This window comes from Triticum aestivum, chromosome 3D (assembly GCF_018294505.1).
Source record: "Triticum aestivum cultivar Chinese Spring chromosome 3D, IWGSC CS RefSeq v2.1, whole genome shotgun sequence".
Lineage (NCBI taxonomy): Eukaryota > Viridiplantae > Streptophyta > Magnoliopsida > Poales > Poaceae > Triticum > Triticum aestivum.
The window spans coordinates 351,250,084-351,271,471 of record NC_057802.1 but is presented as its reverse complement, the minus strand read 5'-3'; the positions used below and the strand labels follow the sequence as shown (position 1 = coordinate 351,271,471).

Below are 21,388 nucleotides of genomic sequence, written 5' to 3'. Positions count from 1 at the left end.
TTTTCCTTTTTTTCTTTTTTTCTGCCTGTTTCTGTTTTCTGTTTTCTCTTTATTTGCTTATTCCCTTTTCTGTTTTATTTCATTTAAAAGTATTTAGACATTTTATAAAAATGTGTTTTCTCCACCATAATTACTAGTGTATTATTTAGCACCCACTGAACATTTTTGTTTGAATTTTTGAAAACTTTTATTTTTCACTTTAATTATATTTGAAGTTTGAGCTAGGAGTTTGAAAGGAAGGTGATTCAAATGTGATCAAGCCCTGTTTAGCAACATGATTAGCTTAATCACAGGGGGTTACTGTAGCATGATTCTCAGGGTGTTACAGGGGGCGTCCCTCGCCCCATCATGCGGCACGCGTCGCGCCTGGCCTGCAGGCGGTTAGGGCCCGCGCCGTTTCGCCCCCCCGGGTGGAGACGTGCGCGCCACGGGCCCGGGGGCTACTGTCGTGCCCGTGGGCTTGGGGGTACCCGGGCCCGTCTATCCGCGGCCCAATACGTGGCGCATATCCTGGGCCCAGCGCATGGCCCACCATTGGACTTCGCGAGCAAGGCCCTCACGAGGCACACGTCAGCACGCGCTACCAAGGGCCTCGCGAGGCGGTCTCCCGAGGCCTCATCCCCTGAGGCAAGCAACTTGAGGGCTCCTCAGCCCGGTCGCGCGGCGCTGCGCCCGTCACGTGGATGACGCGCACGACGACGAACGAAGCCAGAAGAGCGCCATCAGGCGCGCATGAGGAGGCTTTCCTCTTTCGTGCTAAAGGAGCGAGGCCAACACGCCGGTTCCCAAAGCAGTCTCCAAAGATGGCCAGATCGGTGCAAGAAGACCAAGACGATGGGCGTGCTAGGGTGGAGGTCATCACCGAGCCCACCAGCGCGTCATGGATAGTAGCTTTGCTGGCGAAGACCATCTTGTGTTAGGATAAGCTGCGCCCCTGTCCCCCTTCGACCCCTTCAAACTGGCCTTTGTGGCAACCCTTCCCGCCAAGTGTTTTCGGGGGAAGAGGACCAAGGCAAGTATAAAAGGGGGCGGGGGGGTTGCCGTTGTAGAAGGGGATCGATTCCTTCCCCCCAACTCTTGTACTCTCATTCTCCCTCGCGAGAGCAATCTAACCACAAAGCAGAAGTAGGGTTTTGCACCGCAAGGTGGCCCGAACCTGGGTAAACTGTCGTGCCTACTGTTCTTCTTCTTTAGCTTGTGTACGCAGGAGCGTCGCCGTGAGGTTGCGAGGCTGTGAAGTAGAGCAGGGCGGTAGCAGTGTGCACACCCAAGTGTTCGAACCTCTCGGGTCCCCGGAGCACCAATTCCGGCAGGCTTTGTCCCTTTTTTGGGCGGGACGTGGTAACGTGGGGAGGATGAACTTCCCTTTTTCAGTGGGAAGGGGGGGACCGCATGTGGGGCAGTTTTCTAAAATGGTTGGCCGCTCGATCACGCCAGGCATCAAGCGCGCGCTGTCTAGCAGCGCCCTGATAATAATGTGTTACTTGCTATTATCCACATTTGTAATCCTCATTTTTTATTTTTTAGTTACTCTTTTTCAGTACAACATGGAATTCAAATGGGTTGTACTACTTGTGGTTATTTTACTTGGACTACAAGTTCAGTCTGTTTGCTGTCCACAAGAGCCAACATCTTCATCATGTAACAACTCCACAATAGTGTCTAAAGACCCCTGGTATGCATTTACATCAGTTTTGGTGAGTTTGCTGTAATATTCTAATGGAGTTCTTAAATTAATAAGAATATGCACGTCTATTTTGATGAATTTTTTCAGTGTCAACACCACTACCGTTTGCTCCAAGATAGAATCCCTCAAAGACAAGCTTATCCCTCGGTTCTCTTTCGTTATCTCCTATAATATTGTTTTGTCCAATGTAAGTTCTTTTACATTTCCTATTTATATTATATTATAAATAGTAGTTGCTACTGAAATGTAATTTGCTATTTTTTCAGCTTGCGTATCAAAGATTTGAAGCCGGATCCACAATCTGATTCACAGACATTCTTTTGGTGGTTTTTATTTATTGGTTTTCTGGGTTACATTCTCTGGCTTTTCTATTTCTGGGAATGCTACCATCCAGATCATTCAGCATTTCCTGTGTTACTGACCTGCATTTCTGGTCTCGTTATCCACCTGGCCTTGTGTGTTAAGGTTCAGCGGAAAACCAAAGCTTCAGGGGTAATAAAATTTACATCTATTATTTAAGTACAATCCTGTATACATTACATATCTAAATAAATAGGTGTATATGACTGCTTCTTTCTTATGTAATATTTACATTGTAGGATCAGCGAGTAGTAGTGTGTATGGTTCTAACATTTGTGGTCCTTGTCCTTGGTGCCACTTTTCTCGGACATAGACAAGCTCTTGGATGGATGGGAGTAGCACTGAGTGTACTCTCTCATTCTTTTCGAATTGGGTCCACGGTATGTGTCATTTCTAGTTTAGACACTGATATTGCCTTTACTAATTCCGTTTATGAAGGAACAAAAATTCAAATGCACTTAGTTTGTGTTTCTGTTGCTAGGTGTAGATTGTTAATCCTACTTCTGTGAGATGCATGGTAACAGGGTTTTACATCATGTTTGATGACTTTAGTATTTGACATCTCCACTTCAATTACAAAACCACTGATCTTCATGTGTTCAATTTTCTTACAAGAGCTTTTTCTCATTTTGACTTTTACTGTGCTGCCACATACTACTATGCTCTTGATTTTAATCTGTAATTATCTCTTCAATTCCCCCTTGTATGCAACATAGCATGGGGAATAGCAGAAGTGTTATTGTTATTTTTACATGTTTTATTTCCAATAAGTATAGATTTTAAAGAAAAATGGTAACAGTCATACAAATTAAGCTCTGATGGACCAGTAAAAACTATGGCACATTCTTATGGTTTAAATCACATTGCTACAATTATAGTATTATCTCTTTAGTTATGTTTGCATATTTTTCTAGCTACACTATATGAAATCTTCACGAATAAACAAAATATGGTTTATAGATATGAATTAAGTCATAAAGTTGTATTCTACATGAAGGCTCAGAGTAGGAATTCTGTACTTGATATATATAGGAAGTGGTTATCGTGGCACCCAGGATAAAGTTGAGTAGTTTAACGGTTTAAAAGTGCCTTAAAAGTAAAAAACATATGAACTTAATTCTGGAGATTCATGGCATTAAAGTAAAAAAAACAGAAGATGATTCACTGGAGTCTGGAGGTATTAAAAAAACATTGTGTGATCGCAGAAAAAAGAATCTACATATTGCAACATTAGGCTTGTTTTCTCTTGTGGGACCATGCAGTCATATATTTTTTAATACCCGTGGTGGATCATAATGAAAATTAAGTATCAAGAAAGAAAAGAATATAATATTCTAGAGATGGCTAGCATTTACATAATATAAGAACCTGATTTGCTACTCGTGCATATTCTTATTGTAAGAAACTAAACTTGAAATTATGACTTACCACCGTGATTCTAGCATATTGTTCAAATCTACAGGTGTGGTACGGGAAAAGGAAAATGCTGCTACTTTTGTTGTCACTTGAATGGATTATGACCACATTGCATTCATATTTTATTTTTTCATCAAGTGACATCCTTGTGGTACTAAACTCTATCTGGGCTCATTGAGGCACTGAACTAAACATATCATCTCGTTGTTTTGCTATGTAGGAGTACTACAACAAGATGAATTGGTGCCTGTTTGTTGCATCCGTGGTGGGATCAGTAAATGGATTCTTGTGGCTTATTCATCCACAGTTATGTATTTCAAAAGAATACAAGGTAAGAACTAATTAAATTATGGATGGTATTCCATTGCTTCGTTCTCTCACTCTACTTAGCATTTTTCTAAAAGTTTAGTCCAACTTTTATGCTTCAAATATATTGGTAAGCAACAAGTATGTAGTTTATTGAGAATATTATAGATTTTTATTTAGTATATTTTAACACATTATATCCACAGAATTATCGCTTCATCTCCTTGATGGTAACGGGTGACACCAACTTCGTGGCGTACTAAGATGAACTTGTTGGTGATTAATGTTGTGATTTCGGTCGAAACACGTTTATCACCAAATTTTGTTCCACTTGATCAGTGTGCAAGAACAGAAATGATCAAGTGTAATATATTATTGGTAAGGATTGTTTGATTTTTTGATAGGATGATGTAATCATTAAATTAGTTAGACCTTTCGAATGTGCTTCCTGTTTAAGAAGTGAGCTTGGTTAGAACATCTCCAACAGGTGCGCTATCTTAGCCGCGCGTTGGAAAAAACCGTAGACGCTCTATCTTAGCAGCGCGTTGGAACAAACCGCTTTATTGCGCGCGGGATTAGCGCTCCAGCAGCCGCGCTAAAATCATACGCGGGGTGAAGTTGGTTCAGTGCGCGGAGAAAAATGGCATCATGTGTGTCTGCTCGCGCGCTGCAAAATCTAGGCTGCTGCAGGTGGGGCCGCCGGATTGGGTACCGTGTTTTTGCGCTTAGCAAAACACCTGCCCAGCGCACTAAAACGCTACCTTGGCGCTGCAAAAAATATATAGCACGCAGCGCAGCCGCGCGTTTGTTGAAGACGCTCTTAGGGGAGTTGATGTTTTACCCAGCTACCTGGGTTCAGATCCTCCGAACAACACACTCATGCATCGTCCTTCCATTCTACGGATTTCTATTGGGCTTTTCCCCTCTGGAGAGAGAGAGAGTAGACGTATGTACGCATGAATGTTCCAACTCTTTTTTTATCGCAAGCATAGGGAGGGTTCACCCTGAATATTAATCAAGCTCACAATACAAAGTATGGACATAACAGTCCCTTGATAGAGAAAATCAGTATAAAAGAAAATATACATATGACCTATTTGGTAGCATGCACGTTTTTTTGTGTTTTTTAGGAGCCTGCCTGACTTGGGCCCGGCTTTGCTAATACAGGATAAAAACCATGTTGTGCATCTAGTTGGGTAGACCGCACCCTCCTTAAGAGCCTGGTTGAGAAGAAACACACATATGGTTGCATTTATTTCCCCAAATGCAACTTGTACAAACATGTTGCTGTTTGGTTATGTACGCAAGGGGCGATTAATCGTACCTCTTATCCATGTGGTGAACTTACATCACGTGGAAACGGGTCTGAAATAAGAAGAGAAGGGCCGTCTCGTGATAGAAGAAGGCGTGGCAGCCCTTGGATACAAATCCAACGGTCCAGCTCGAGGTAGAAGGTGTGACAACCCTCGGATGCTCATCCAACGGTCATGAATTAACTAGACGCGAATCCTTTTTCACGCGACTGATGCCTAGACGTGACACGTAGTGAGAAGGGGCACATAGATCTACTCGTCTATGACCGTCGAAATAGAAAATGTACAACACGAAAGTCGTGTGAAAACGGCGAGATGGAGCTAGTGGTCAAAGGAAATTTCAAACAGTCGACCGGGCTTGAAGATTTTGCCAAATTTCATCGGTTCATAACATGCACACATGAACACGTTTGTGTGGTCCAGTAGGAAATGTAGATCTACTTGTCTGTGATTATTGAAACAGAAATGTGCAACACGAAAGTAGTGTGAAACAGCGAGGTGAGGCAACGGTTGACTGGGTGTGAAGATTTTGCCGAAATTTGTCTAAAAATCCTCCAAACATTAGCATGAAATTAAGGATTTACTGTCCATAAAATTAGGAATCAATCTTCTAAATGGAACCACAACGTTTATGTGCAACTTTCTCGTATATTTCAAATCGAACCACCATTGTATAGATTAGAAGGGTTCATGTGAAGTGGTTTAAGGGAGGTGAGCGAAACAAAACACGTGCAAACGCATGTACAAGCTTGCACCGCTAGAGCCACAATATGTGCTTGAGTTACATCACTTGGGCCTGGCTCTGGGAAAATGGTCAATTTGATGGTTCCTCCCCAAAAGACGCTGTAAGCATCATGTCATATTGTCCCAATAGTGTATGCACACATTAAACAATCCAAAGCAAAAAAAAGTCAGACACGTGCAATGGCTCTAGAAAAATGGTCAACTTGAGGGTTCCTCCCCAAAAGACATTGTAAGCATCATGTCATATTGTCCCAATAGTGTACGCACACAATTAAACAATCCAAAGCAGAAAAAAGTCAGACACGTGCAAGCTACCAAACACGTTCATAAATATATCCATCAAAAGACATACACGTGCAAGCTACCAATCTTAGACGAGTGAAAAAAAGAGTGCTGTATAGGGTGCACGCAGCTGGCAAAAGTCCCAATTGATCTCCACACGGTTTATATTTATTTTGTTAACCCGTTGGTCTTCAAATCAAACTTTATTATAGGATAGGAAGAATTAAATCGACTGTTCCCCACAAAAAAAAGAATTAAATCGACTATTAAAGTCTTTTTTTAGGGGGCTGTTGAAGTCTTAATTAGTGCTTCAACGTTAACTTTGCCTCGGTCAAGTTATTTCAAGATCACACTTTTTCGTTTCTATTTTTCCATTAAAAAAGATCACACTGTTGCCCCAGCCGGTCTGGGTTCGAGACTCGTCACATCTAATTTCGTTCCTCTAATGTCCTACTCCTTTTTTTGACTGTTCATGCTCCGTTAAAAAGGATAATGTAGCATTTAATTCTGCAAAACTAGATATCTTACTATCATTCCCTTGTCAAATTATTGGTCCTTTGCTTGTGTATGCAGTCATGGTTCAGTTATCCGTAGTTGCAACAGCTATATATCTACTATCATTCGCTTGTCTGATTGTTAGTCATTTGCTTAGGCACAATGATTTATGCTAAACCTAAAATTTAATCTTTGGTCCTCTACTGCTACATACCCTTGTATGCGCAATGCAACGTAATGCTTCGTATTACTATCTTCTTCAGATCGGATCTTACATTGTTGGTTGCCTACGAGGACTTGAGTCCTTCTTATGGTTACGTCGCTCAATTGCTGAGAAGTTGTCCAAGGTAGAGGGAAAGAACATTAAGCTTCCTGCTAGAACCGAGCCTCCTGCTGGACCTGAGCCTCCTGCTGGAGTTGAGCTACAACATTTGCTTTGAGTAAGTAACTCGTGATTATACCCCCTCCGTTGCAAAATGTTTGATCGTTTTTTTTTTTGAAACTAGGCAAAAGATTTGCCATTTTCATTAATTAAGAAGAGAGTATTGTTACAGAAATGCCGTTAAACGGCAAAAGCCTAAACGGATTACTCTCGCGGCATTACATTGCTCAAGTTCTTGGCACCGGCAATAGCCCAAATAGACATTTCTTCTTTGATGATCCGTGTGACGATCGCCACCGGTGCCGCCTTGCTTCTGAAGACGCGTGCATTCCGTTCCTTCCAAAGTTCCCACCCCACAAGAAGTAGCAGAGAAGATAAGGCCTTAACCGGTTGGGTGTTGTTCGAGAGTAGCTCATCCCACCAAGATTTAACTGTGCCGAATTGGTGCCAAGAAGCCGTGGGAATAGCAAGCCCGAGCCAGGAGAACACCTCATCCCAAACCCGGAGAGAGAACCTGCACTTGAAAAGGAGGTGGACTGCTGATTCTTGCACCTGATTGCAAAGCGGGCACCGGTCACAGTTTGGCCATCCTCGGCGTTGCAGTCTATCCGCGGTCCAAATTCTGTTTTGATTGACTAACCAGGCAAAGAATTTGCATTTAGGAGGAGCCCAAGCCTTCCAAACCGAGACCTGAAAGCTAGAGTGGGTGAGTCCAGCGAACTGCGCCAAATATGCAGACTTAGCAGAGTAGTTGCCATCATTGGCGAGCTTCCACAAAATGCTATCTTTGACGCCCGGTTGGATGACAACACCCGCAATCTTTTCCCACAGTGCCGAGAATTGCTGAAGATGCTCAAGCGTGAGGCCGCTTTGGGTGTCAATTTGAGCTATCCAATGATGATCCCTCAAGGCCTGGGCAACCGTTCCGCCTTTCTTGCGAGAAATCTCAAAGATCTTTGGTGCAATGTCCTTGGGTCTTATACCCTCTAGCCAAGACAACTCCCAGAAAATCGCTTTATTCCCATCACCAATCGTCTCTTGGTCGCAGCCGCAAAAAGATCACGGTCCGCAGCTGTGCACGGCGTCTCCTGACCACACCACGCCCTTGAGGGTTCATCCCAGTCTAGCCAAAGCCACCGAAGCCGAAGGGCAGTGGCAAACTTGCCGAGATTTAGAATGCCAAGACCTCCATATTCCTTTGGTTTACAAACTTGCTCCCAATTAACCTTGCATTTGCCACCAGTAACCTTGTTCGTTCCGGCCCAAAGGTAGGCACGTCGCAGCTTGTCAATTGCCTTTAGGACCTCCACCGGAAGGTCCAGCGGAGTGATGTGATAGATGGCCACCGCCGTGAGAACCACCTTGACCAAAGTCATGCGACCCGAGATAGCAACATGCTTGCCTTTCCAAGGCACCAATTTGCCAGCCGCCTTGTCCTCTAGCAGTTGTAAGTGAATCCTCTTAAGTCCCTTGATCGAGAGAGGGAGACCAAGGTAGCGGATAGGAAAGGAGGAACGACAGGCCGGGAAGGACTGAAGAATATCATCGAGGTCCACATTGGCACATCTGATGGGCGCAACAATACTCTTGGCGCAGTTAGTGGACAAGCCCGTGGACTCACCAAAGGAAGCTAGCATGGTGGACAGGAATTGGACATCCTCCTTATAAGGGGCACAGAAAACAGCAGCATCATCGTCATACAGGGAGGCACGAATCCCCGCGTGCCTCCCAGGCAGGGGGTGAAGCTTCCCATGTGAAGTGGCTTTGTTGAGGATATGGTGAAGCGGGTCGATCGCGAGGACGAAGAGCAAAGGGGAAAGCGGGTCACCCTGTCTAAGGCCACAACCATGCTTGATGGGGTCGCCAGCAATTCCGTTTAGTAAGACTCTCGAGGATGCCGAGGAGAGGAGGGCCGAAACCCAATCGCGGAAGCGAGTAGGGAAACCATGATGGCTCAACATCTCCAGTAAGTAGTCCCACCTAACAGAGTCGAATGCCTTCCTAATGTTAAGCTTGAATAGGAGCATGGGTTTTTTTGTGCGGTGAAATCTTCTCGCCGAATTCCGCACATACATAAAGTTGTCATGTATACTTCTCTTTTTTATGAAAGCACTCTGGGCGATGGAGACGATGTCGTTCATGTGGGGAGCAAGCCTAGTGGCAAGAATCTTTGCAATGAGCTTGGCCACCGCATGGATTAGGCTGATTGGTCGGAAGTCAGAAATCTCCTCCGCTCCATCCTTCTTGGGAACGAGAGCAATATTCGCCGAGTTGAGCCAGTGAAAATTTCTAGTTTGAAGGTTGGAGAAGCTATTGATCACGAGCAAGATGTCATCTTTAATAATCTCCCAACAACTTTTGAAGAATTTTCCTGTAAAACCATCCAGGCCCGGTGCTTTGTCCCTAGGGAGAGCAAAGATTGCAGCCTTCACTTCCTCTTCAGTAATTGCATCTCCAAGCATGGATAGATCATGGTCAGCACGGGGAATGGCTGCCCAGTTGATGGTCTTTGGGCGCGGGGCACCCCTCTTCATGATCTCAGAGAAATGCGAGTGGACAATATTCTTCTTGTGGTCATGATCCGTCACCCAGCCATTGCCCTGTTTGAGTCGGTGAATTAGATTTTTCCGTCTCCGACCATTAATCCTAAGGTGGAAATACCGGGTATTCGCATCACCCTCTTTGATGTTGGTGATCCGAGAGCTTTGCCTCTTCCTAGCTCTCTCTAGAACTGCAAGCCCCACCACTCTCCTCTTAAGTCTTTTCCGAAGATCCGCCTCCTCGGGACTAAGAATCCGCACATCCTGGGCCTCATCAAGGCGAAGGATGATCTCCAAGGCCATATGCAGTTGGACCTTGGCATTGGAGAAAAGGGTTCTGCTCCAAACTCGCAGTTTCTGACTGGTCTTCTTCAACTTGTGGAATAACCTTAGGAAAGGATCGTGGTGCTGGGAGGGCTTGTTCCACGCCTCTAGGATGACTTGCTGGAAGCCTGGCATGTTGGTCCAGAAGTTCTCAAAGCGGAAACTCCGCGGTCGCCGAGGGCCCATCATCATTGGCCAGGAGAAGTGGGCAATGGTCAGAGAGTGATGAAGATAAGGCATGCAGGATGTGCTTGTCAAAGGTGATATCCCAATCCTCATTGCAGAAGAAACCATCAAGTTTGGACATGGTCGGGTTATTTTGCTCATTGCTCCATGTAAACCTCCTGTTTTGTAGGTGGATTTCCTTTAGCTCGCAAAAATTGAGGGCATTCCGGAAATGGGTGATGCGACTACGATTTGCATTAGAACGATTCTTGTCTCTTGCCCGGTAAATTTGGTTAAAGTCACCCGCGACGAGCCATCGTTCTCCCAAAGGCGGCTTCTCATCCTTCAGCTCTTGAAAGAACACGTCTTTGAGGTTGTTTCTAGTTGGACCGTAAACAGTGGTAAACTTGAAGGAAGTATTGGAGCTGATTATAGTAATTTGCGCCGAGAGAGTGAAGTCGCCATGGTGAACATTCTCGAAGCAGACATGATCTTCATCCCACAATAGCAATATCCCACCGCGCGTGCCTACAGCAGGGCGCTGAGCAAAACCCTTTAATCTGTATCCGCCAAGGAAGCAAGCAACAACAGCATCAACAGCCTGGAGCTTTGATTCTTGTAAACAGGCCAAATGACACGCAGACGTAGCAATAGTAGCATTGACCGTGGCTCTTCTGTTTGGGCAATTCAGTCCACGCACGTTCCAATTAAGCACACTGAGGTTTAGACTATTCATTGGGAAAACAAAGCAACTTCAATTGAATGGAACAGCTCCAGCCATATCCAACTAAGCCTTGCCAGGGCACATCAGGGCAGCAGCTACCAAAACCAGCTTCAGACCGGCAATCAGGACCGTAGTACATGTTTTTTAACATAGGAAACAAACTACAGCAGCAAGCAAACAGGCAGAGGCCTAAACAGTGGCGACTTCTCTTGTTGGAGTTGGCATCCCGGAGCCACCCTCTCCACCATGCTGCAACAGCGCGTCCTCCACCGCCGTCGCAAGGTCACAATCCAGCTTGAAGAGAGTGCGTAGTCCTGCGATCGCCAAGTCAGAGAGTTGGCCCTTGAACATTGCCACAAAGCGACCGATCGCTTCCTCCGTGACCTCTTCGCCATCGCCCACGATGCCCATTCTCAGGCAGAGCAGCCTCTCAGCGAGCTTAGCAACGGGCATGGACCTGTTCTTGGCATGAAGACGAGGGCTCCGACGGCCCAGGTCGAAGCCCACCACCCCAGCCAACGTCTTTCTTCTCTTCGTCGGTGGCCTTGGCCTTGGAGAGGGTGATCTTGGCGCGGCAAGTAGCGGTGGCGGGCAAACAACAAATAGAGGAGAGCACGGCGGCGCCACCACATTGCCAACAGCCGGGACGAAGACCGGGGTGACCGGCTCAGGCTCAGAGCATGGGGATGGAGCACGGGGAGACTGGGCGCTCGCTGTAGGGGAAGTAGGGGCAGCATCCCAGTCGCTGTGAGGTGACGGCCTGAGCTCGATGATGTCGCATGAAGTAGTACGAGGCGACGGCGGAGGAGAATGGCCACGCTGCCCGGTGCGAAGAGTCTCCAGGGTGGGTATCTGCATCGTCCTCGCCGAGTGATCAGGGGATCTGTTGCGAGAGCGGCGACCTGAAGCTGGGATGACTGCCCCATCGGGGAGGCGCTGCACCCGAGTCCAGTCGATGCGTCGCGCATCCGAAATCGATGACTCTGCCCCGCACCGCCTTCTGCCACCGAGATCATCGGGACGTGGGGCATGGCGGCCATCATGCCTGGAGTCGAGCCAATCCTCGTTGTCGCGCTCCTCCGTTGCCCATGGTATGTTTCTGAAGATGCGGTCGCGCCTAGACGGCTGCCTCTCATTACCACAACAGCGATCATCTCTCGCGTTGTAGTCGCGTCTGTCTGCCGCCATGGCAGCGGCCAATCGATCTTGCATCACGGTTGGCAGGAACCGCACCGCGACGACGTTCAGAATGGTCACCATGGCTGCTTCTGCTGTCCGCATGAGGGGCATCAGGACTGGGAGGAGGAGCAGACGTGACGGCCGCAGCACGCGACGAGGTGCAGTTCCGGGCGCGGTGGCCAAACTGCCGGCATTTGAAACAGGTGAATGGATTTCGGCAATCCACCTTGCAGTGCCCTTTGAGGAGGCAGCGATGACAGGTTCTGTCTCTGAACTTGACGAAATTCCTCTGCCCAGAGGAAAAAGGAGACGCGGCTCGGCGGCTTGGACGCTGGTGTCTGGGGCGGTGTTTTCGCCACCAATAGGCTGGCCGGACGAGGTTCCAATCCTCAGCAGTGGAACTCTGGTTGAATCCGTGGCGGGAGGTGCAGGGGTCGAGGAAGAGCTCTGGCAAGGAACTGCAGCAGCAGGAGTCCAAGTCGATGCTTTTGATCAATAATTAATCCAACACTGTGTGTACTATTCTCGAAAAAGAAAGGGTGGGTTATGTTATATCATCTTTGGAGTTGACCAGTTCAGGCTATATGATTCATATTCAAAAGCTTTGTGATTGTGGTTATGAATATGAATCACATAGCCTCAACTGGTCAACTCTAAAGATGATATAACCAGGTCGAAATGCATAACCAAACAGTCAAGATACACTCTAGTTTTGCAATGGGTGAGTATTTCAGTTGCTAAGTTCTGGTTATAGCCTCTGCGATGAACACTGTTAATGAGGCTGTACTGCGAGGGCCGTGGATTTGTTGTAATGATCTCGTTTTCTATAAGCAGGCGTGGACTGACTGACTGAAGGTCAGCAAAGGTTGGTGAATCCGGTAGCCTGTTAAACACTGCTGAGGTCGTGGGCTGAAGCTCGAGAATTGAATGGAAACTACGGTGTTGAAAACTGCAAACACATTTGCTGCTGTTGGATACGAAAGAATACCTAAACTAGATGCACTTTCTTGTACGATTCCTGATATGGTCTTGGTGGAGCGTCGTATGTTTCAGCAACGTTGTGCTGTTTTGGTGCTACAAAACGATGTTATCGAATTGCAAAAGGATAGGGGGGTGTCAGGCCAACTAAAGACATCTCTGAAGAATTGCTCTGTTCTAGCATGTCGGAAGCAGCATGGACCGTCGATCTGCCATCCAGTGGCTCCCGAAAGAAGATAACGGTTCGCTACTGGAATGTCATCTCCACCGTGGATCTCCCATCCAACGGCTGTCATCGCTCCGAGGGTCGCTGTTGATCATCCGACAATGCATGTGCTCTGCTTTTGCTCTTTGCTTTGCTTTTCACCTGTAATGGCTATAAAGCCACCGCTCCTTCTCCATTCTGGACGCGATGATTGTAACTGGGTATAAACCCTAGCCGCCGGTGGCGTGCTTGCTACTTTCCCCTTTTGCTGCAATACAAACCCTAGCGCAAATTCTCTCAAATTCACCTCTGAATTCGCATCGTTGAGTGTATAGTTCGACCGATTCTCTGTCAGGTTCCTGACAATTGGTATCAGAGGCCCAATCGGTTCTCGGAGGCGTTGGATCTGGCAAGTAGAGGTTGGCGAACAGGCCGGAAAATCCCTCTTCTTGTTGTTGATCTGGTGGAGGCCGGAGTGGCACAGTTTGGAGGCAGTCTGAATTTCACTTCTGGTTGCTGGGGAGTCTTTCTCCTGCGGTAAAATCCCAGAATCTGAACTCGGACGGTGCTTCTTGGTGTTGGCGGCGGTAGATACAAGAGCTCGCGGCAAGTCCCTCCCTTCCCTCCCTTCTCGAAGCCATGTCCCACCCGGAAGGCTCCATTGACACGGGCGTCTTGCAGCTCCAGTCGTTGGAACTAGATATCAAAACCCTGCAACGCTATCGTGAGGAAGACAAGAAGGAATTCCAGGACTTCCAATTCATGGTCAACAAGAACTTCGTCACCATGCAGCAAAATTTTGACAAAATCCAGGATAATTTCAAGCATTTGCTGTTGTTGCCAGAGCAGGGCGACGTTCCTGATGAACAGTCGGCACAAGGGAGTGTACAGCATAAACAGCCTCTGTTGCAGTCACCACCCAATGCACCGGGCAGGCCCAAGCAACTACTGGCGAACACTCCTCCTTCAGTAGCTATGCAAGAAAAAGAGGCTCAGGCCGTAATTGGAACAGCAGTTTTGCGAGATCCTGCTGGTAAAGAGCTCAACTTGGATGGCACGCCCAAAATTCCCTATCGCCATCCGAATTTTGCAGTAAACAGAGCAGTGGCACCACAACAAGTTCCACCCCCACAGCAACATCCCATACAGTTAGAAGATCACTCGCTGGAAGAGTGGCCAGAGGGAGGAGATAGAGGCAGAAGGCCTGACTCTCCATTTAACAACCGAAGAAATGTTCTCACAGTTAAACCAGCCAAACTGAACATCTCTGAATTCAGTGGAACAGATCCTGAGTCATGGATTCAGAACTTGGAGCAGTACTTTGCGGCTGCAAGGACTCCTTTGGAGCACAGGACCGAGCTGGCAGTATCTTATCTGCAAGGCCCGGCCATACAATGGTGGAGAGGAACTGGATTTTCCCCACAAAATGTGCCATGGCACAGATTTTGCACTTATATTGCAGATAGGTTCTCAATCGATTCTGCTTGTGATATTGTTAACTCTTTCCATGCAATATCCCAAACGTCAACAGTGGTTGTGTATGTTGAGCAATTTGAACAACTCGTGAACTGCATGAGAAGAGAAAATCCTGCTATACCAAATGACTATTATATCACCAGTTTTCTGTCTGGACTGAATCCTTACATCAGAAGTCATGTGGAGTGTTTTAAACCTCCTGATATGCAGACAGCTGTGTGGTATGCTAGAAGAATGGAAAAGGCTACTGCTACTGCTCAATCCAAGCCCTACTACCCTCAGCCCAAAAGACAAGTGGTGTTTGAACCAGCAAAACCCCCCCTAGCTGCCACCACACAAAACAGAAACACAATTATACAGCAGGCCAAACAAAACCAAGTCTGCTATAAATGCAGAGAGCCATGGGTTCCTGACCATAGGCAGGTGTGCAAAATGAGCCAGAAAGCTCAAGTACAGGCACTGCAGGCAACAGAAGAGGAAAATGCAGAAATTATTTATGTCACAGACTTTGAGGATCCTGACTTAGAACAAATGGTACCTCCTTCTGACAATGTTGTGTTGCAAGTTTCTCTGCATGCTGCCATGGGCATAGGGGCAATGAAGAACACTTTTATCTTAACTGTTAATGTGGGAAAAACAGTAGCTACAGCCCTTGTGGACAGTGGGAGCACTTCCACATTTGTATCCCCTGATATGGCTGCAAAACTACCTGTTGCCCCAACCCCAAATTCCAAGATTAAAGTGCTAGTAGCAAGTGGAGGAGAGCTGTGGAGTGAGTTCACTTCCAGGAACTGCCCCTATGAAATACAGGGCACCAAACTGCATGACACCTTCAGAGTTCTGAAACTGAAGGGGTATGATATGATCTTGGGAGTTGATTGGCTAAAGAAATATAGCCCTGTTCTGATGGACTTCATTAAAATGGAAATGAGGATTAATGTTACACCTCAGACTCAAGTGACATTTGTGGATGAAACTGTACCCCTGTCCTCACCAATGGAAGCCACTGATAATGCAGAAAAGTTAATGGACCAGGCTGTTTGTGGATTTTTTTCTCTTATCTACCTGTCATACTATGACTTCTGCTACTGCTCAAGCAATTCCAGAGGAACTCCAAGAGATAATTCAACAGTATGACAACACCCCTACTGAACTACCTCCAAGCAGACCCTGTGATCACAGAATTCCACTTATGGAAGGAGCAAAAGTAGTAAACCAGAGACCATACAGAGTACCACATCACCAGAAAGAAGCACTAGAAAAGATCATCTCTGAACTCCTGAAATCTGGTCTCATTAGACCTAGCACTAGTCCTTTCTCTTCTCCTGTGCTTCTAGTGAAGAAGAAGGATGGAACTTGGAGACTCTGCATTGACTACAGGAAACTTAATGCTATCACAATAAAAAACAAGTACCCCATTCCTGTGATAGAAGATCTCTTAGACCAGTTGAAAGGAGCAACAGTCTTCTCCAAAATAGATCTCAGAAGTGGATATCACCGGATAAGGATGGCTGAGGAGGACATACACAAAACAACATTTTCCACACTCCAGGGCCACTTTGAGTTCCTAGTTATGTCATTTGGACTGACCAATGGCCCTCCCTCATTTCAATCTCTCATGAATTTCCTGTTTGGCCCTTTCGAGTTTGTGGTAGTGTTCTTTGATGATATTCTGGTTTTTAGTTTGACCATGGAAGAGCACAAGGTACATCTCAGGAAAGTATTCCAAGTCCTACAAGACAATAAACTGTATGCCAAGTTGGACAAGTGCTCTTTTGGTCAGTCTGAAATAGAATACTTGGGCCATGTGATTAACAAGGAAGGTGTGGCAACTGATCCCACTAAAATTGTTGCTATAAGGGAGTGGCCAGCCCCCACTACAGTAACTGAACTTAGAAGTTTTCTGGGCCTGAGTGGTTACTACAGAAGGTTTATACAGGGATATGGAGTTATCTGCAGGCCCCTCTTTGACTGTCTGAAAAAGAACTCCTTCTCTTGGCAACCAGAACAGCAAGCAGCATTTACAACTATTAAAGAAAAACTGACACAAGCACCTGTCCTGGCCCTGCCAGACTTCTCTAAACCATTTGTGTTAGAAGCTGATGCCAGTGGTTATGGCCTAGGGGCTGTCCTGATGCAGGATGGGAAACCATTATCCTATTTCAGCAAGTCTATTGGGCCCAAAGCAGCAGCATGGTCTACCTATGACAAGGAAGCTCTAGCAATAATAGAAGCTGTCAAAAAGTGGAAACACTACTTCCTAGCCACTTCCCTGATTATCAGAACTGATCAGGAGAGCTTGAAGTACATTCAGGAACAAAAACTGACTGAAGGAATACAGCACAAGTTATTACTCAAACTGTTAGGCTACAACTTTACAGTTGAGTATAAAAAGGGCAAAGAAAACAAGGCTGCTGGTGCTTTATCCAGGGTCAAGCACATGATATCCTTCCTGTCTACCAGTTTCTCCACACCTAAATGGGTTTCTGAAGTGGTTAAAAGCTATAATTCAGATCAGAAAGTCCAAGATCTTATAGCTCAATGTGCAACTAACAAAAACATTGACACTGGATATACATTCAAAAATGGTATCTTGAGATATAAAAACAAAATTGTCATTGGAACTGCCACCTCCTTGAGACAAGATATCTTGCAGACATTCCATGCTTCAGAACTGGGAGGACATTCTGGACAGAGAGCAACATACCACAGAGTTCACTTGGTTTTCCATTGGCATGGCCTCAAGCAGGATGTCATTGATTTTATCAAGCAATGCCCTGTCTGCCAGGTCAACAAAGCTGAACATACACCCTACCCTGGCTTGTTAGAGCCCCTGCCAGTCCCAGACTTTGCATGGGCACACATCAGCATGGACTTTGTGGAGGGGCTACCCACTTCTGAAAACAAGGATCTGATTCTGGTGGTGGTAGACAGATTTACAAAATATTCCCATTTCATTGCCATGAAACACCCCATAACGGTTCAGTCTGTAGCAAGGGCATTTTCTGACACAGTGTTTAAACTCCATGGAATGCCATTGGTTATAGTAACTGACAGGGACAAAATCTTTACAAGCAACTTGTGGCAGCAGCTGTTCAAGTCACTCAAGATCAAGTTACACATGAGCACAAGCTATCATCCTCAAACTGATGGACAGACAGAAAGGGTGAACCAGTGTTTGGAGAACTACTTAAGGTGCATGTGTTTTCAGCAACCTAGGAAGTGGCATGCATGGTTAGCACTAGCTGAGTGGTGGTACAACACAAGTTTCCACACTTCCTTGCAAATGACTCCCTTCCAGGCCCTATATGGTTTTCCCCCTCCTATGATAGCTGAGTCTGCATTGCCTGACTCTATTTCGGAGGACAGTGACACCTTGTTGCAGGACAGGGAACTGGCCCTGGAAGTGATCAAACAGAATCTCTCTAAGGCACAACAACGTATGAAGCACTTTGCTGACAGACACAGGCAAGAACGATCGTTTGATGAAGGAGACATGGTTTACTTGAAACTGCAGCCCTACAGGCACACTTCCCTCAGTCTGCATCGGCACCTCAAGTTGCATTCCAAGTTCTATGGCCCATTCAGGATTGTACAACGAGTTGGCCGAGCTGCTTATCAGCTCCTTCTCCCTGAAGGCTGCAAGCTGCATAACACCTTCCATGTGAGTCAACTAAAGAAACACATTGGCCCCCGAGCGGTCCCTTCAAAGAATTTGCCACTCATTGGTGCTGATGGAATTATTCAAATGGAGCCAGAAGCAATCTTGGACAGGAAGTTAATCCCCAGACCCCAGGGAAACATCAGTATTCCAGTCGTTCGCTGGTTGATCAAGTGGGTCAACATGCCCGAAGAAGCAGCCACCTGGGAGGATTCGGCCTTCATACAGAAAGTTTTCCCTTCCTTTCAAGCTTGAGGGCAAGCTTGGTCTCGACGGGGAGGAATTGTCAGGCCAACTAAAGACATCTCTGAAGAATTGCTCTGTTCTAGCATGTCGGAAGCAGCATGGACCGTCGATCTGCCATCCAGTGGCTCCCGAAAGAAGATAACGGTTCGCTACTGGAATGTCATCTCCACCGTGGATCTCCCATCCAACGGCTGTCATCGCTCCGAGGGTCGCTGTTGATCATCCGACAATGCATGTGCTCTGCTTTTGCTCTTTGCTTTGCTTTTCACCTGTAATGGCTATAAAGCCACCGCTCCTTCTCCATTCTGGACGCGATGATTGTAACTGGGTATAAACCCTAGCCGCCGGTGGCGTGCTTGCTACTTTCCCCTTTTGCTGCAATACAAACCCTAGCGCAAATTCTCTCAAATTCACCTCTGAATTCGCATCGTTGAGTGTATAGTTCGACCGATTCTCTGTCAGGTTCCTGACAGGGGGTCAGTTCAATTAACCACACGGTATACATATATAGGTGGGTAATCTCTCATCAATCATACTGTAGGAAAACTTGCCTGTATGTTTGGTAAGCATGCAGTTCTGCAGGTGCTAAAGTTTACAAATGCATGATCGTCGATACGAATGCATAATCTCCCGCAGGTAGCTAGCATGTATTCTTTCTTCTTAGAAGGATCTCTTCTCTGTCGAGGTATAAGGACCATGGGTTCATGTAGAGCCGATTGTTCTAAATTTCTAATCCAAAGCTGTCATAAGCATAAAGGGAAAAAAGATGCTATGTTTTCAAACTAGAAAATCTCCAATATTTTCTCTGGCACCCAAACAGATTAGCAGCCTGATGCTAGGCAGGTCATTTGAGAAGTGGACATTGATATTATCGTGTCATGCTTAGAATCAAGCTTGCTATCAATCTTATACTTGTAGCCAGGTAAAGAAAAGAAGTAGTATTGATTGCATTACCGGAGGCGGCTAGGCCAGGGGCGAAAACCAGTTCTGCGGAGCGAACACGGTGCAGGGGGTGACGGCTCCAGGCGCTCCACCCGTCCCCGCCTTGCACCACATCCACGTCGGCGTGCCCGTGCCGGAGCGGGCGTCGCCTCCCCGGAGGAGCCGCACCTGGACCTCGACCTCCACGGCGCCGACCTTCTCCGCCGCCGCGATGCGGCCACGCAGGTTCTCCGGCAGACCAACGCCGTCGTTCCAGTCCCACGACAGCCTGAACGGCACCTCGCGCGCCCCCTTCCACGGCACGCAGAAGTCGGGCGCGCGGCCCGGCGCGACGGTGAAGCCGCCGTACGTCACCGCCCCCTCCCCGTGGTGGTAGCACCTCTCCGCGGTGCGGCGGTTGCCGGCGTGCAGGACGACGTCGAAGGCCCGGGGGACGGACGTCGCCGCGGCCGGAGCCCCCGCGCTGGCGTTGCTCGGGATCGGCGTCAAGTGGACGGAGAACTCGCGTGGCAGGTCGTAGGTCAGGTAGCAGTACGCCGTCCCGAACAGCCAGATCAAGAGAGCGAATTCGCAGACCGTGGAGATGATGTACCTGGGGCAGTTGAGCGCCGGCCTCCTGAAGTCGCCGCGAAGGACGGGAAGATTGCGTCGACGAGGCTTCGTCGCTGGGTGCAGTATTTTTTGCTTGACGAAATTCCACAAGGATCGCCCAAGTCGGAAGAGAAGAGATGACATGTTGCCGTGTACCCGCTGCAGATATTCCCGGCCGGCCGGTAGGGAACGTGCGCCTATCACGACGAATTTGTTGTAGTTCGACTAGGACAGTACGCCAATATATAAAGACCGATGTTTTTTTTTTTTTGACATCAAAGATCGATGGGTTATCTGTGGAGGTCTCAATATATAGGATCCCGATGAAGTGTGCACGTATATGGCTGGCGAACATAACCACGATGGTGTGTGAGGCTTGTGTTCTAGTAGCCCACGTTCTTTCACCCCTTCTCCTTCTATTTCCAATTTTTAATTAAATTTTGGTTATATTAGATCAATAGAACAATGGATATCAGATATAGGGTAATTGAACACACATACACAAAAATAATAGAGACTACGACTACGGTTATACGCCTCAAAATTGTCCTTTTATAATTCATTTTACTCTTGCTCATGCATCCAATATGCATAGTGTCATAATCGGCTGCTCTTAATTCACCATTTGAAAGCCATTTTGGCCATTCAAACACGGAAAACAACACATATGCTTAGTCTGTATTGATGGCTTCCACCACTTCTACTTCACCCACGAGATCCCATTGCAAACTGTCGCTCCTCTTGCTTGCCGTTGACCGTTGCAGCCTCGTGGCAGAGAACTGTTCAGTTGTGGTGGGAGTTGGAGGCGGGACAGATAGCCACTTGTCATGCACCGATGGAGGTCGGGAGGAGGAGAGGCCAGCGGCAGGATGAGAGCGGCGGCAGGGTGGGCAAGAAGGAGAGGAAGAAAAAACTGAGCCGGTCCATCACCGTCACTTCTTGAGAAAGTCACAACCGAGTGTTGAAAATCCGATGAGCATGAGTCATTCTGTAATTCAAAAAAAATTGTAACATTCATCATTTAGATATTGCGTTTTATTATTAGTAAATGGCATTTTTATTAAACTCAACAATAGCATAAAAGAGATACGACACATAATGAGTGTATGAATAACCTCTGCATGACTCTACATGCGACAGTCAACACCAACTCGCATATAGTTGAAACAAACACATTGCTAAAAAAACATCATTGCATACAATTAAAAAAAACTGCTCCCTGCTTCGGTCCCATTGTTGTCACTTTTACCATTGCTAAAAAAAACTTGTTTTCCTTTACTTCTTCTTTCCTTGATCTTCGGACCTCATCTTTGTCACTTTTATCATAACTCCCTGCTTTTTTTAAATCAGTTTTGCTAAAGCATATCTAGAT

The 21,388-nt window shown here is 46.6% G+C and overlaps 1 protein-coding gene across 2 annotated transcripts in view; it reads right to left on the bottom strand.

Annotated features, from left to right (window-relative positions):
* The window catches only part of LOC123078824 (uncharacterized), a 22,702-nt gene extending 2,451 nt beyond the window's left edge, over positions 1 to 20,251 (bottom strand). Inside the window, exons 1-2 of one of the 2 annotated variants that reach the window (XM_044501453.1) lie at positions 19,438 to 20,250; positions 12,239 to 12,375 (exon numbers count right to left, since the gene is read on the bottom strand). In XM_044501453.1, the coding sequence (XP_044357388.1) occupies positions 19,447 to 20,160 (714 nt within the window). In that variant the 5' untranslated portion in view covers positions 20,161 to 20,250 and the 3' untranslated portion in view covers positions 12,239 to 12,375; positions 19,438 to 19,446. Of the gene's footprint in view, positions 1 to 12,238; positions 12,376 to 19,437 lie in introns of those variants that run through there. The other variant, XM_044501454.1, reaches the window with a different exon arrangement.
* Positions 20,252 to 21,388: the final 1,137 nt, after the last annotated feature.